Here is a 16432-nt window from a genome sequence, read left to right on the forward strand (position 1 = left end):
TTGGGGGATGTAGGTTATTGGTTACAAATAAATCATCGATAATTAGACATCATTGTGAGTGTGTGTGTGTGTGTGTGTGAGAGAGAGAGAGAGAATATAAAGCCACACTTATACAGAACATATTGGAAAACTGTGAGTATGGTTCAAAAAGAACAGACAATAGGCTTTTATTTTTTTTAAGATTTTATTTATTTATTTGACAGGCAGAGATCACAAGTAGGCAGAGAGGCAGGCAGAGGGAGAGGGGGAAACAGGCTCCCCACTGAGCAGAGAGCCCCATGTGGGGCTTGATCCCAGGACCCTGAGATCATGACCTGAGCCGAAGGCAGAGGCTTTAACCCACTGAGCCACCCAGGTGCCCCAGACAGCAGGTTTTAAACATGAAATAACTGAAATGCTACTCTGAAGTTGGCTCTGCTACCTTTAGCAGGAGGCCGGGGAAATCCATCAAAGGCCGTAAGGATGGAAGGGGCAGCGCGCCACAAAAACCTCAGCTGACAGAGGCTTTAGCCTTTGACCTCGTAACTGTCACTTGCGAATAACTTGCCAACATCATGCCTCTCTTGTCTCCCTAAACTGAAACTTTTGTTCAAAACTTTGCTTCGGGTTTTCATTCAGGTTACATCCAACAAATGTTTCCTGAGTTTCTGTAGTCCTCGTTTCTGAAACTGCCATTCATGAAATGTCAGCAGGTGTAGGATCTAGAAGCTTCTTTAAAATACAGAAGCCCAGGCCCCACCGCAGCCCGACGGAATCAGAACCCACGTTTTAGTAAGTTCCACAGGTAATTCGTACGCTTGTTAATGTTTTAGAAGCACTGGATTATGTGATGAACACTTGTGGTGTGAATAAATAAAGGGGTGAATGAGCACTTGGCTCAGGAGAGGCTCTCAGTCAGGATGACCCAGCTCTGCCATGTTTACACAGGGGGAACTCCCCCTGGGGCCGGAAGTCCCATGAACAAGCTCGGCACCAAAGCACAACGGAAACTTCCGTGCCCGGTACAGAACTGGAATGTGCGAACAGGACGAGTTGGGCCCCTGTAAGCTGAGGAAAGGATCTACCTAAATATCATTATCCAGTGGACACTGACAACTTGGGCTTGATGCAAAGGTCATTAGCCACGGGGCCACTCTGTGTCTGGTGAGTGGCAGGCTCTGTTTTGGGTTTCAGGTGCTAAGTTTATTTGGGATTCAGCCAAATGGGTTGGGGTGAAAGGCCAGTCCGGGGCCTGGGTTACAGTCAGGCAGATAACGCCTAGAAGAGGGTCCGATGACAAGGGTAACAGACGGTGCTAAGGGCCCTAATGGACACAACGGGCAGGCCAGCAGGAACAAGGCGAGATCCCAGCAGTTGTGGGTTGGGGAAGAGGTTTCCTGTGACTTTGAGCTTGTTAGTCACACTGGCTGCCCAGGCCTTGGAAGGCCTGACCCTACAGGTTCACAATCCGCCCTGCAGGCTGAGGAGTAGAGTTTGGGGAAAGGCTGAGGCATACTCCCGCCCGAAGGAGGGGAGTGGTGGGGAGAAACAAGGGCAGCATCACCGCCCAGAATACAAAACACGCCCTCAGGGAGCAGAAGAGCTATTATAAAGAGGTAATCACAGGTGTTACAGTAACAGAGCAGTAAACTGACCACAGGGAAGGATGTCTATTCCTTCAGCTTGCTCGCGGTTACTCCTTTGTCTGCCATCACCCAGTGGGCTTTCTGACAAATGAAACAGAACAGCGAGGCCGACAGTTGTTCCCGAGACTTCCTGATTCACTTTGATTATACTTCTTCCCTGCTAACATCTTTTACTTAAGAGACGGTTGATCTAAGTACCTGGAAGCAAACTGAGATGGCGGAGTCATGAGGCAGGAAAAGTTTGGCCAGAAATCTCTGTCGATGGTCAGACGCAAACGCTTCCTGGCAAGACAAAGCCAAGTTCATAAACATCTACGTTTTGTCTGCCCCAAACCCAACTGCTCGTCATCCTGAGAGTCCTCCTTCCCACCCTTGATTCCTGGCGTTCCTTGGGCTCCTCTCCCTGGGTCTCCAGGGATGGGCACCTCATTTCCCTGGACACAGTGATCAGCTCAAGGGCAGTCAGGGGACCCAGGTCAAAGTCAATCAGCATATCCTATTACCCTCTCTTCTTTCAGCTTAAGTGGAGAGCCTGTTGTCCAGCTTGGTCCCCTGAGACTTAATTCTACAATTTGTCCAAGTGGTAAGGGAATCTTTCCGATGGACCAGGGACTGGAAGGATGTAATTCTAGTGTCCCCGGGAACCACTGTGGGAAGAAGACCTGCATGGAAGTAAATGCATGATCGAGGAGGGCAAAACTCAGAAAAGAGCGTCCAAGAAGGAGAGAAAGAGAGACAGAGGGCCTTCCTGATACCTCCTGAGCCCTTGAGTTTAGCAATGCCTCACACTTTCCCATCCTGAAGATTTCAGCTAAATGAGTCAATTGATTCCCTTTTACTCTTTGAACCAGTTGGTGTTCGAGCTCTTGTACTCCAGAGTTGAACAGGATGCTGGATTATCAACAGACCCTTCTGGCACCGGCTCACTGGAACCCATGTCTTTAGGGTTAGACATCGTCAAGGAGACAGTGCTGGCTGGGGCATTTTAAAAATGAGAACACTTTCAAGTGCCTGGGTGGTTCAGTGGTTAGGCATCTGCCTTCGGCTCAGGTCATGATCTCAGGGTCCTGGGATCAAGTCTCACATCGGGCTTCCTGCTCAGCAGGGAGTCTGCTTCTCCTGCTGCTGCTCTCGTTGCTTGTGCTCGCTCTCTCGCTCTCTCTCTCTGTCAAATAAATAAAATCTTAAAAAATAAAAATAAAATAATAGGGACACCTGGGTGGCTCAGTTGGTTAAGCATCTGCCTTCGGCTCAGGTCATGATCCCAGCATCCTGGGATCGAGTCCCACATCGGGTTCCTTGCTCTGCAGGGAGCCTGCTTCTCCCTCTGACTCTGCCTGCCACTCTGTCTGCCTGTGCTCACTCTCTCTCTCTCTCTGACAAATAAATAAAATCTTAAAAAAAAATAAAATAATAAAATAATAAAAATGAGAAAACTTTTAAGTGAGTCAGCAAGGTTGTCATTTAACCTCTGGGAAACGGCAACTTAATAAAACTGGTATTGATTTAGTGTTTCCTTGCCCACACATTGAACCATGTCTTATATGTTAGCACCTTTAATTCTTACGGCGATACAGTAAGAAAAGCACCATACCTCTGAAAACGGAGGTTCACAGCAGTTAAGTCATTTACCTTGGGTCTCACAGCCAGAATATCTCACTTTATCTTTGAAAGGCAAACCTCCGGTCTGTTGTGTGTGGGTTTTTGTTGTTGTTGTTGTTGTTGCTGTTGTTTTGTCCATTGACTTTTATAGACTAAATGCCAGATTTATTTTTGAGCCGTTTAATTAGTAAGTATTACCTGCAAACTTACAACATATCAAGAGGTTACACGAGCAGGGTCATCAAAGCACTTTATAGAAAGTTGGGTCGTACTGAGAACATTAAAATGTGGGTTGGATTGTGAGTATTCCCGCGTGGCTCATGCTCCAGCAGTGAACAATTATTGAAATGCTGGAGTGGTCTGCATTTCTGCCTTTGGAAAGAGTGAATAGCATTGTTGTCCTGTAACTATTATAAAGCATTCCTCGGTGAAACATACAAAGCAGATGCTAGGAGCTAAGAGGCAAAATGACACCATTAAATAAGGCATAAAGAGAATTTTTTAAAGTCCCATAAATTGAGTAATCTTATCTTGATATAAACTAAGAGTTTTACTTGGCGAGACTGAAAACAGCTGGGTATTAGAGCCGTGCAAAATCTTGGTTTTCCTCCGGGGTTCCGGGTTTTCTTGTTTTGTTTTGTTTTTTACCACTAGCTATTGGCTTCTTAATGTTCCTGAACCTGGTTTTGTTTGTTTCATTTCTACAATACTATTAGTTACGACCTCTTGCACAGTGCCTGTTATGACGACTAGAAATCTAGAAAGTGCTTTGTACACCGTCTGCATGCAGTAACCACTCAACACACCTCTCCCTCCCCAGGACAAAGTAGAGACTGTGAATTTTGAGGTGAGAACTTTAGAAATTAGTCCCATAAACTTACTGTTCGAGGTAAATCTAGCACTTTTTTAAATTAATCTGATTACTATGAAGTGGACCAAAGACTTTCTGATTCAAATAGTATTGGTCGACTTCTTATTTGTTTGTGTGTATGTTTTTTAATCCATGTAACTCAGTGAAACTTTTGAAAATAGAAATGCTAGTTAAAGATGAGGTCAGAATTTCATTTCAAAGTTAGCAATTCACTTCTATTATTTCTGAGGGAAAACAAAAACAAAAATCTGTGGGTTTATAAACGCTCCCGAGGCTGTTACGGAGTCTACGGGATAAAGTAGGAAAGCAAATATCGTTTCCTGATATCTCATATCTTTAATGTATAAGATGTACATTTAAACTATTTCAAAATTTAGGAGAAAGAGAAAAAGGAGACAAACTTTGAGATTAAATAATATAAACAGTATTGCCTCTTGAGGTCATAATGTTATGTAGAACAAAATATTTTCCTATTAGACACAGAGTTAAACAGGGTTAGCATATAAACCAACACACTCCAAATCTAGAATAAGGGAAAAGTAATGAAAGAGTTGAGGAGACGACTGGAAACATGGCGAACATAAAGCTTCATGCCATCTCACCTGACCAAGGAAAATGCTAATCAATAGGAAAAGAATTGGAAGATTCTGTCCACCTTCTTGAAAGAGTGGAGGGGATGAATGCGTATGCGCACATGCAGGCAGGAGCAAAGGCAGGATGGGGAAGGACTGGTGTAGGAGGAGAAGGGGCCAGGAAAGTGTTTCTGGTGGCAGTTCTCCTACTGAATCCTTCAGGAGTGAAGACTATGGCCAGAAGTGAGTGCTTTTCCTCCCCATATCTGGCATTGTCTAGGCAAGCAGACTGTGAAGGACCAAGTACTTCACTACCGCTTTCTGCCTTTCTGCACTGCTGACTTTGGAATACCCTTTCCAAACTGGAGCACCTGTTACCAAAATGCGAAGGACACTGCCGGTAGGACCTGACCAGGCAAAAGACAAGAGAAACAAAGCAGGACGTGAGACCTTTGGAGATTGTCTTAACAATTTTTTTCCAATGAAAATAGTCTAACTGAACAGAGATGAGATGCTGATAAGCATTTCAATGGAATAGTCACTTGTTATGTAATTCACGCTGAAAGGTTCATGTTTGTCCTAAGAATTCATTTTTTGGAAAGGCAAAAGATATGATCATCTAAAAGGCTCACAGTGGGATGATTAATAAACAGAACTCAAATGCATTTTAAAAATAAATTAGCAGACACCATGATGCTCTTCACTTGGGTTAAGGTTATTTGAAAAAAAAAAAAAATCTCAAAGGAAAACTGGTGAAGGACAAATGAGAAAACCATTCCATCTCTCTTAGAGACCAAAATGGGAGCCAGCTACCCTTTCCTTCTAGATGGCAGGGAATTTTCCCTTTAGCTGAGCTAAGTCTGTGTGTGGTGAATAGTGGCGGAGGAATACCACTGCCCCATCTAACGGTTCTCTCAACTTACTGGGACTTCTTTTCTTGAAATTCTGACCTCATTTGATCTAAAGTATAACAATAGAAGCACGGGGTGGGTGGGGAGGGCAGAGGGAGCGGCTGACCCTAGGGATGGAAAAGAAGGCCTCCAACCCGTTCTAGGAGGCCAGAGGAGGGACGTCACTGTGCCTAGTTTCGTTCCTGCTTAAAGGGGACTCTATACCAGGCCCACGGTGACATATCTTCGGCACATGTACCATTAAGGGATTATCAATCCACTTTCCTTAAACCAGAAATTTTAAGTGAATTTTAATTTGGCCATTTATATTTTGCCAGTGCCTTGCGTGGTCTTCCCTAGAAGCACACCCCGAGGTAAGGGATGGATGCGTCGGGAAGTGCCGTCAGGAAATGTGATGAGCGGGGAAGAAGGGCAGGGATCAGAAGGAGCCAGGTGAGGATGCCCGGCGGCTGGAACCCCCTCGGTTCCACGGAGGGTGACTGACGCAGGTCTCCAAGGGAGCTGTGAAACAGTGATGGGCCTACCCCAGAGCTGTCCCGGTCAGGGGCGAGGGTGCTGGAGGGTTCCTTCCCCTCAACATCAATATAAGGGGTTAAGGGCTATTCTGGAGAGTGAAATTTCCAGGTGTACCCAGTGCCAGCCCACAAAACCGGTTTCTGCAACCCGAGGACAGTTCTCACCAGAGACATCCAGATGCAGGCTGTGGGGAGAGAAAATCCACAGGAGGCCACAGCTACAGAAACAGCACAGGAGCTGCGGAGCTGGGCGCATACTGGCTGATGCTGCCCGAGTGCCTCACCTTTACCCAGATATGGAATTCTTACACCGAGTCTGGGTTCAATAAGCTTAGAAGGTGGAATCCACTAATGTCTACCTTCTACAGATGAGGCAGCTAAGCCCTAGAGAGGGTGGGTCCTTGCTCTGCAGTCATCCAACAGAAAATTCTGGAGCTAGCATTCAGACCCAAGTCTGCGTGAGCCGAAGGCCCAGATCCTTAATTGTGTTTACCTCTTGCTTCCTGTGCAAATAAATTGAGGGAATTTTAGACTTTAAGTGATTTGTTTCTTGATCCTTGAACAATTCACAATATGTGCACCTAGATCCTTATTATGAAAATTACAACTGCTTTCCTGGGTTATAGAAACAATCTTTTTGCATGTACCAAAGATGGTTAAAACATCTGTGGGAACATTGCATGGCTCAAGAGATAAAACCAGTACATGAGTAAAATTAACTCATGCCATTTTAGTCTTCATATAGTATGGCAGCAAACGGAATCTGCATGATAGGGACAACTTTATATAAAGCTCGTATAAAGAGCAAAATGAATATGAAATTACGTGCTCAATCTTGAGAAGAGGGACAGAATCTTTATATTTGGATGCCATTTTCCTTTACTCATGGCTTATGATACATTCTTTTCTTTTGATGTATTTTTTAAATTGTAGTTTGTAGCTATATCAAGCTATACTCTACAATTCCCTATTTAATTCCTGTTCTCTGCCATACAGACAGAACACTGAGAATAATCAATTTGTTCCCATTTGATAAAGAACTAAAACGAAAAAGCAGATTACCCTGCAGAGTTTGAAGGATGAGGTTCTCCCAAAGGTTCTCTGGCTTCTAGAAAAAAAATTTCCATTCCCACTTCTCATGCCGGTGACCGAGGTCTGTGGGTCTGTTGGTTGGGTTAGCCTTGATTTTCAAACAGCCTGCTGGAGACATCTAACTGAGTCCTGGGATGGGGACTGGAAATGCTCTAGAATTCAGGTCCTGTGGTCTGAGGTCATCTTCCTGAGATTACTTTACACAACTCTTCCTTCTCCAGGTATGTTGATACTGTGATATTTCATATTTTGTGCCCCAGTTTCTAAGATCTCCTGATTCTTATGCTCTTTAATATTACATTTGTGGCAGACATACCCTAAGGCGACCCCCAGTGACCCATTTCCTTGTATAAGGCCCTCCCTTTGAGTACAGGCTGCACCTGTGACTTGTTTACAACAACTAGAATGTAATGAAGGTGACGGAATGTCACTCACCTGATTTGGTTGTGTTATAAAACTCTCTTCCTCGGGTACCTGAGTGGCTCAGTGGGTTAAAGCCTCTGCCTTCGGCTCAGGTCATGATCTCAGGGTCCTGGGATCGAGCCCCACATCGGGCTCTCCGCTCAGCAGGGAGCCTGCTTCCTCCTATCTCTCTGCCTGCCTCTCTGCCTACTTGTGATCTCTGTCTGTCAAATAAATAAAATCTTAAAAAAAAAACCAAACAACTCTCTTCCTCCACAACGAGAAGGGAAAGAGATCAACTCTCCTGTGGGTCTTGAAGAAGCAAGCTGCCTTGATGTGAACTGTCTATGGGCGAGGCCATATGGCAAGGAATTACAGGTGGCATCCAGTTGCTGAAGACTACAGCCCTACAAACACTGAACTGAAGATCACATGATCTTGGAAGAGGATCCCAAGCCTTGGATGAGACCCCAGCCCCCCTCCCACCCTTTGATTCCAGCCTGTGAGAGGACCCTGTTAAAACATGCTCAAACTTCTGACCTACAGAAATTTCGAGATAAAAGAATTTGCGTCATTTCTAACTGCTAAGTTTATAGCAATTTGTTACACAGGGATAAAGACCTGATCTACCTTCTCACATTCACGCAAAATTTAACTATGGCATCTGCTTTGTTTGGCCAATGGGAACTGGGAAAACCTGATGCAAGTAGAAGCTTGACAGGGGAATCCTGGATTTCTGCACTGGCCCTTGCTGCCACCACAAAAAACACCTGGGCTAGGTGTAAGAGACACGTGGGGGAGAACTGACCTGTCCCATCTGGGTCCATCTAGACCATCCAGAACCAGGCAACCTGACAACTGACCGGAGGCTCATGACGGAGCCCAGCTCAGATCAACAGAACACGCAGCTGACCTACAGATTCATGAGAAATCATAAATGCTTGTCCTTTTCAGTCACTAAGTTTGGAAATACATGTTATGTGACATTGGTGGCAGTAGAGAGTTGCCACCAATTAAAACTGTGGGACATATTTGAACATAAACATATATGATCACCTTTTGGGAGTTTTTTTTTTTTTTTAATCAGAAGACTCATAAGCATAAAGGAGAGATTGAGAGAGTTGGTCAGAGAAAAGCGACAACAATTTCCTATAAACTCTTGACAAAAGAGAGATTCTTTTCCAATAAGATTGAAAATACGTATTTAATTTTCTTTAGCAATTTACAGAGCATATTTAAGCAACAGCAAAAATAAAGGTCACTTGGATCTTTTATATAAATCTTTCATAGAGGCATTGCCTTTTTCTTCTCCTCCGGGGCCTCAGAATTTGTCACCTTGGAGCCCTCAGTGTGCTCCCAGCAGCAGTGTTTTGGAGGTCTGGGAGGACAGAATCACGTGCAGAGGAAGAAGCCCATCATCCCTCTGCCTTCCATACCGCGCACCGTCCCCAAACTCCTCACATTCCCTCTAATGACACAGGGTCCCCGACAGGAAGCCTTGTAGCTGTGCACTTCCTCCTCTTGGAGGAACTGGCAGCTGGGGCGTGTGCCAGACAGGAAAGAGGCCTGCAGATGGGACTAGAACAGAAAAGGTTCTGCTCCTGCAAGGTAAGGGAGAATAAGCAAATTGAAGATACTTTCCCATTCTGTGGGTGCAGTGGGGCTGTGGCTGTCCAGAACACGGAAGCTCTGGGCCACATAAGATGGGGGGCTGTACTCCCCCCCCCCACCCCCCAGAGGATATTTCTCTGTTCTTTTTGATCTTCCCAAACTCACCACTGGGAACAACAGAATACAGGAAGCGTCATAATTCAGTTTTGATCCACTAAATGTCAGTACACAAAATGCACTCGAAAGATTGTCCTTTGAAGTGATTTTTGTTTCCCATTTTGGAAGAGCAAAATGATGGCATCTTTCCATAGCTTGATTATCAATTGGTTTACTCACAAACAACTGAAATACATAGAAATGCTGCTTTTTGAATCTAGCCAAGTGTAAATGTATTCAGATCTGCCCGCACTTATCTATTTAAAGCCCACATATATCTCTTGCAAAATTTGTTTTGTTAGAAAAACAGGCCCGAGGCCATGGATAAAAGATGGGGAAGCAAACATATTGTCAGCAGTAGAAACACGTTCACTGAATGCAGACACAACCTGTGTCTTTGAGAGGAGTCTAAAGTCTTTGGAATGCTTCACAGGGACCTGGTCCTAACAATGGGATCAACACATTACCAGGGCGCCTTAGGGGCCCATCTGCTACTCTCCTGAGGGGTCAACTCCTCGGTGACAGTGCCGAATGACCAGTTCCTCAGGAACTGCACGTCGGGGAGAGACCCAACCCGTTGCTTCCAGGAGAACCCAGGGGCAGGAATCATTCAAGCATCAGGAACTGCCAAGCCCCTTGCCAATCACCGGCCACCCGGGGACTGGCCTGCTGGGAGGTGCCAGGCTCTGGGACACCACTCGCCTCCTGCTTGCCCTATGACTTCTCAGTTTTTGTTTGCAGACTGTCCTACCTCCTTGAAAGAGTCATCTTTTATCTCTAACATTCGCCTCCCTCAATGTCATGCAGGGATCATACAAATACGTCATGCATTCCTTCTTGGTCCCTAAGCCAGCTCCATCTCCTTCCAAACTCACTGAAATATGAGGTAAACATACTTGTATGAAGGGCAAGGAAAACTAAAATTTATTAGCCATTCGTAAGCATTATATTCCTTTCCAGAATTCTGACTCAAATGGAACTTGAAATGTAAAACTAAATCATGGGTTAAAGGTATTATTTTATAAGTGGCCTCTGCAGTCTGACTTGTGGGTGCTGAGACCTTCAGCTGTTGTTCCTCTGGGCTTGTTAGGTTAGTTCAAAACCTCTCTCTGCTGGTTTTATGGGACGGGCTCATCACACATTTGCAAAACCTTCAGCTAATTTTTTACTTGTGAGCGCATCACATCAATTCCAAGCACCTACTCACACTTGCTGATTAGCTGTCAAAGTGACACTGGTTTTCTATAAACAACAAAATTTCTATCTTTGTTCGGAGGAAACAAAGGTAAAGCTATTTCCAAATGACAGCCTCTACGCAATCGCGTATTTCCTATGATGCATGCACTTCTGTTACCTCTAAGTACACGTCCTGGGTACAGTGCAAAGCTTCATGGCACAAAAGGGGGGGGGAAGGGCAGCTTGCTACAGTTTGAGGAATAATATTCAGTCTTCTGTTGAGAATAGAGTTCACTTTTATGATCAAATCAATAAACTTTTAAAGATGCTAACAACTGGTTCATGACTGCTTCTATGTATTTAAAAAAAAAAACAAAAAACTAACCTGGCTCACAGACTAAGAATGCTGCTATGCTTCTAGGGTGCATGATGTTCATTTTTAAAATAACTGTTGTTTATGGACCCAAAAGACATGTAAATTTGCAATATCCATCAGTCACTCCGTCAGAATCATAAAATCTTTCCCATCCCTCTTGCAAATCTCAAAGTAACATCACAGCAGGAATGTAATCAACCATAACAGTTCTATTTACAATATGCAATTTAACCGCAATGACACACATAAGAATTTCTTTCTTTATCACAAAGTTGTTTCCCTGAGACATTTGTGTCTTCCTATCAACGTGAAAAATGGCATCCAAGGGTAAGCACACTGTTAGCAGCACATTGCAATGGAAAAGATAATCTATCCGAAATTCTGTCCATTGCCATCAAAGGACACAATCCGGAATATCTAAAGGTACATAAAATATACTTATTATTACATTTAGTTGTTGAACATGAAGAATTTCACGTTTAGATGGAATTTCACCCCAAGAGTCAAGGTCACCCTAGGGAAGCACTGAGCTTCCCTTGCTCACAAGCTCTTCATAGCTGTATCTCCCGCTTGCCGAGGAGCTGCGGCCTGGTTCGTCTCCATCGCCTCCAGCAGATTTCTGTGTTCATGAATACGCACCGCAGGAAAAGTGAAAGGCAAGCAATAAAAGTAGCTTACAAAGGAGTTTTTCCTGCCTTCAAATAGAAGCTGAAGCCATTTCTACAGGAGTCCAGCATATTTGCTGTACGTGGCTCCTCACCAGTCCCACGAAAGAAAAAGAGACAATAATAAAAATAGTCTGCAATTCAGCCAATCAAATAGAGGGATGCGGATACGATGCATATTAATACTGATACAACTGACTAAGCAACGTTCTTGCCTTCCCACATCTTAAATATGAGTGGCGAGTAACTGATGATATTGTTGGAGTTGCATGCCCTCAACCACTCTTGTATCTGTTGTTGATCATCAAAATTCGTAGTACTTACTAGTCATTGATGGTACCTCTAAGGAGACCCTACCTCCTGATCATTTCCATCATTTGGGTAGACTGCATAACAGTGTTTCTTAATTAGATTCTGCTTTCAAATGACCAGAGTGTGCACACCACCCAGCGCCATCCAAGTGTCCACGTTAAACTTAAGCAGCGTTTCTCCAGCAAGGTCCTGAAATTCACCCAGGAGCACTGGGTCTGGTATCCATGTCACTATTCCCTGGAGACCTCCAGTGAAATAGCACATATCTGGAAGATATATGCAATATCTATATTTTGTATATATACAAAAAATATATACAATATATTATCATTTGAGAAAGAACAAGGTCAACAACTGGCAAGCACACATGCCTGCGGCAGTCACTTCCTAAATGGAACATTTTGCTTTTAAAAAGCAAATTAAGGTTTCAAGTACACATATTCAGACAGAGTTCGTAGATCAAAACATCATTAACTGAAGCATTTGTGTATCCAAAGCGATCTGGAAAGTTTGATTCGTATTCTCTCCCATACCAATATCCAGTGACTGAGAACGAGACGAAGTCACAGGGATACCATTGCACAACAAATAATTAACAATTATACAAGAGAAAGAGAAAAAATTTAAAGGCAATCAAGAAAGATCATGAGGCCTATTACACTCAAGTAACAACATCTTTGCACTAGAGGGCAGTTTGGAGAGTGAAAGTAAGATGATGGTTCTTGTTCCCATGTGAGGCCAGGGGGCTTCTCATCAGGAGATCAGAAAGTGAGGGCTTTTGAAAGGGCAACATCGCTATGGGGATGAGACTCTGTGCACGAGATGGGTCCCTTACCAGCGCCCAACTTTCTCTTAGAGGCCTGCTCTTGAGCTGCGAGAACGTGAATCCAGCGACTGGTAGACTATGAAGGGAATCAAACAGCACACATTCGTGACCTTGGCAAAAGAACGCATCTGTCAGCATAGAGTTAAGAGACCTAAAGCTGCTGACATCCATTGGTTTATCTTTGTTAATTCATCCTGGCTTCTAGCATAGTAAATGCCACGTCTATGGTCTAAAAGAAACCGTTTGATGGAAACATTTTGTTCCCTTTCTGGTCAACTGTATGCATTCAAAAACACCTTCAAACAAATCATTTCTCTCTCTCTCTTTTTTAACCAAAACGCAACCTCTGAATAGTATTCTTTTCTAAACATCGTTGACAATATATTATCATTTGAGAAAGAACTTTATTGTTCAAACTTTCATCCCAGCAGCTTGGTTTATTTCTAGGTATTGGCTTCTATCACAATGAAAATTTATGCCCTTGTAGGCCTCTGCCTCTTAAATAACAAGGAAATGTGCCCATTCCATACATGAAAAGATATAAAAAATAGTAGTGCAAGTTCAAATTCAGTTGGGCTAGGAATAAAATTTTACCTGGGTAAATCAACAAAATCATAGCATTTTGATTTTACATATAAATTTCACATATGAATGGAATTGGTTTGAAAGCTGAAAATGACATTTTTCACTACTCTAATTGCATCTGTTATTTTAAATTACAGTATATTTATAATCATTAATTTGGCCTAAAGACAAAGATTCATTGGCAATTTTCAAAGGCATTAGTTAAAGGAAATTTGGATAGCCTTTAAGTGTTGAACAAACAAATTGTAAAAATAGTATGGGTTCACATTAAGAGATTTTCTATACTATACAAAAGGCTATTATGTTTCAGACACTGTAAATATATGAACTAAATCCTGTTCAATCATACTAAAAATATATCAATGTAAATAAAGATACCAGAACTAAGTGAGAAGTAAATAAAAAGCATAATTTCAGCTTTCAGATTACTAATTATATAGAATTAAAATGTTCTTTAAGCAGTTAGAAGTGCAGTCTGACTTGGCAATAAGGGCATTTCTGGATATTAAACCAGTTATAAACCAGTTGAAGAGATGTTAGCCCAATAAGAATCTATAAAATTTCCATCACAAAGTCTCTAGGAATGAAACACTATCTGGCATTCTGATTTCCAGGTTTTGTAGGAATGTCTCAATGAATAAAGAAGGGACTTACATTTAATTGTATAACTTGTTTTCATTTTAAATCCCCAAACAATAAAACATAGGTAATTTTAGTGAGAAGGGACTTAGAATAAGGAATATTGCATCGCTTTCATAGATTCTATGAACTCTTCAAAGTGCTCTAAAAACACTATAAGTTTGATTAGCAGCAAAGCATTAGCCTAATCAAAACCTCTCCTCCCTCCCCCCATATATATGTATATATACACACACTCTGTACAGCAATATATCCTGTTAGTCTAACTTACATCCGACAATTTGACAGTTATTCCCAGAGGCTGTGCAAAGGTTACAAATACTGTCTACTGTCTTCAGACCACTAGCACCCACCAATCCTTTCCTTAAAACAACAACAACAACAAAATTCAATCACCTATTTTAAATTTCTTTTAAAATAAAGGAAAAAATTGGGGAATACAATGAATTGCCCATATATTATTACTCTGGGGTCTGTAATTTTCTCTTTCTAAAACTATTTTTATACACACATAAGGCTAGATGCCTTTAAACATAGTTTCTGCAATCCTAAATATAAAACATTCTGTTGAAAAATATGACTTTGTTTTGGTTTGTTGTTGTTGTTGTTGTTGTTTCTTTTTTAACTTGGAGGAAAGTTCTGTGAGGTGCAAGTTTTCTCCCCATAGATGAATTCTGCAGCATTTTCTCCCAGGAGCACACTGACAGCCCTGTCATTCTGTGTCTACCACATCCGGGGAGCAGAGCCTTCCCATGCTGGAAGTCCTAGCACAGGACATGAAGGTCCTAGCACAGGACCTTCAGAGAGAGGCCTGGAGGGGCCAAGGCATCCTGGTCTTGTCTTTTCCACACCCTTCCAGCAGCTCCCAATCCTTGGGCGTCTGGTAGAGCTGAAGTCCAGAACTTGAACTTCACTAGGAAAACGAAGTCCATTCAAAATGCTGGGTTTTCATCTTTTGGTTGGGTGAGTCTTGGTCCCCCACGGATAGGAGTGATATCTAGAAGATTCAGAAGTGGCAAGAGTTCACTATAGTCATATATATATTTGACTTCACACATGCAACTTCAAAGGCAGTAGCTCAGGGATATATGCAAATAAATCCCAGGGAAGAAAAGATGATTCTAAACATAGTAGGATGGGACAATTTTAGAAAGCCACATTTTGCTGAAGTTTGGGGCTAACAGGGTCTTTCTCAAATTATAAACTCTGTTGGAAATGATAACCCTTTAGAGAAGAAAAATAAACACCCATTCAAAGTAGCTTATAGTTTTAAACATCTAATTTACATGTTATCAGTTAATTGGGGGGAAAAGCAATGCAAACTATAGATTTCTTTTTCTCTTGCAAATTTTACTTCTCAACGCAGATTTCATTGTTAAAAATGTTAATGTGTACCCCTAAGTATATAAGGAGGATATGTCTGACGTCTGTTCACCCACAGGATTCAAACAGTTTTACTCTCACAAACAACAAGGATAAAATTGAGGCATGCTAGGCTGTCTCCTTCTGGTAAGGAAGCTAAATGTTTATAAATGTAAACTATAATTTAATCATACATTCCTGCAAAGATCGAGAATAGAGCATGCTTTGGGCTGGCCAAGTTTGTTTTGAGCTTATTTTATTGTCTTTATACTGCTTTCTTCCTCTCAACTCATTCTGCCTCCCCTTCCCGGAAGCCTGGAAGTGAAGGATCCCCCACTTTGCTTAGGGCTCCTTGATGCTATTTTTGTTTCTGTTACTATTTTCCTTTTCCTAATGCAGCATTTTGTGCCCAAGACAAGCTTCTTAAACAACAGTCCAAGTAGTCTCCCCATTATTTAAACAGTTGCAGTAACTGTCCCTGAAGAGAGCTAACGGATAATGGTTTTATCCTGAGGCTTTCGGTTTGATGATAGCTTCTATCGCTAACTAAATATTCACTCAGGGACCTAAGCTAAAAGTGTCCATGTCAACAGACACATGAAAAAGTGCTCCACATCACTTGGCATCAGGGAAATACAAATCAAAACCACAATGAGATACCACCTCACACCAGTCAGAATGGCTAAAATTAACAAGTCAGGAAATGACAGATGCTGGCAAGGATGCGGAGAAAGGGGAACCCTCCTACACTGTTGGTGGGAATGCAAGCTGGTGCAACCACTCTGGAAAACAGCATGGAGGTTCCTCAAAAAGTTGAAAATAGAACTACCCTATGACCTAGCAATCGCACTACTGGGTATTTACCCTAAAGATACAAACGTAGTGATCCCAAGGGGCACGTGCACCCGAATGTTTATAGCAGCAATGTCCACAATAGCCAAACTGTGGAAAGAACCTAGATGTCCATCAACAGATGAATGGATAAAGAAGATGTGGTATATATACACAATGGAATACTATGGAGCCATCAAAAGAAATGAAATCTTGCCATTTGCAATGACGTGGATGGAACTAGAGGGTATTATGCTTAATGAAATAAGTCAATCGGAGAAAGACAACTATCATATGATCCCC

At 42.5% G+C, this 16432-nt stretch overlaps 1 protein-coding gene across 6 annotated transcripts in view; it reads right to left on the bottom strand.

The window, feature by feature from the left end:
- Positions 1–8775: 8775 nt before the first annotated feature.
- Positions 8776–16432, bottom strand: part of NEK10 (NIMA related kinase 10) — a 227445-nt gene continuing 219788 nt past the window's right edge. For 5 of the 6 annotated variants that reach the window (XM_046002046.1, XM_046002044.1, XM_046002042.1 and 2 more), the window contains 2 exons: positions 12722–14933; positions 8776–12152 (listed from right to left, as the gene is read on the bottom strand). In XM_046002046.1, coding sequence (XP_045858002.1) covers positions 14885–14933 — 49 coding nt within the window. In that variant the 3' untranslated portion in view covers positions 8776–12152; positions 12722–14884. Of the gene's footprint in view, positions 14934–16432 lie in introns of all 6 variants that reach the window. The other variant, XM_046002043.1, reaches the window with a different exon arrangement.

This window comes from Meles meles, chromosome 4 (genome assembly GCF_922984935.1).
Source record: "Meles meles chromosome 4, mMelMel3.1 paternal haplotype, whole genome shotgun sequence".
NCBI classification, from domain to species: Eukaryota; Metazoa; Chordata; class Mammalia; order Carnivora; family Mustelidae; genus Meles; species Meles meles.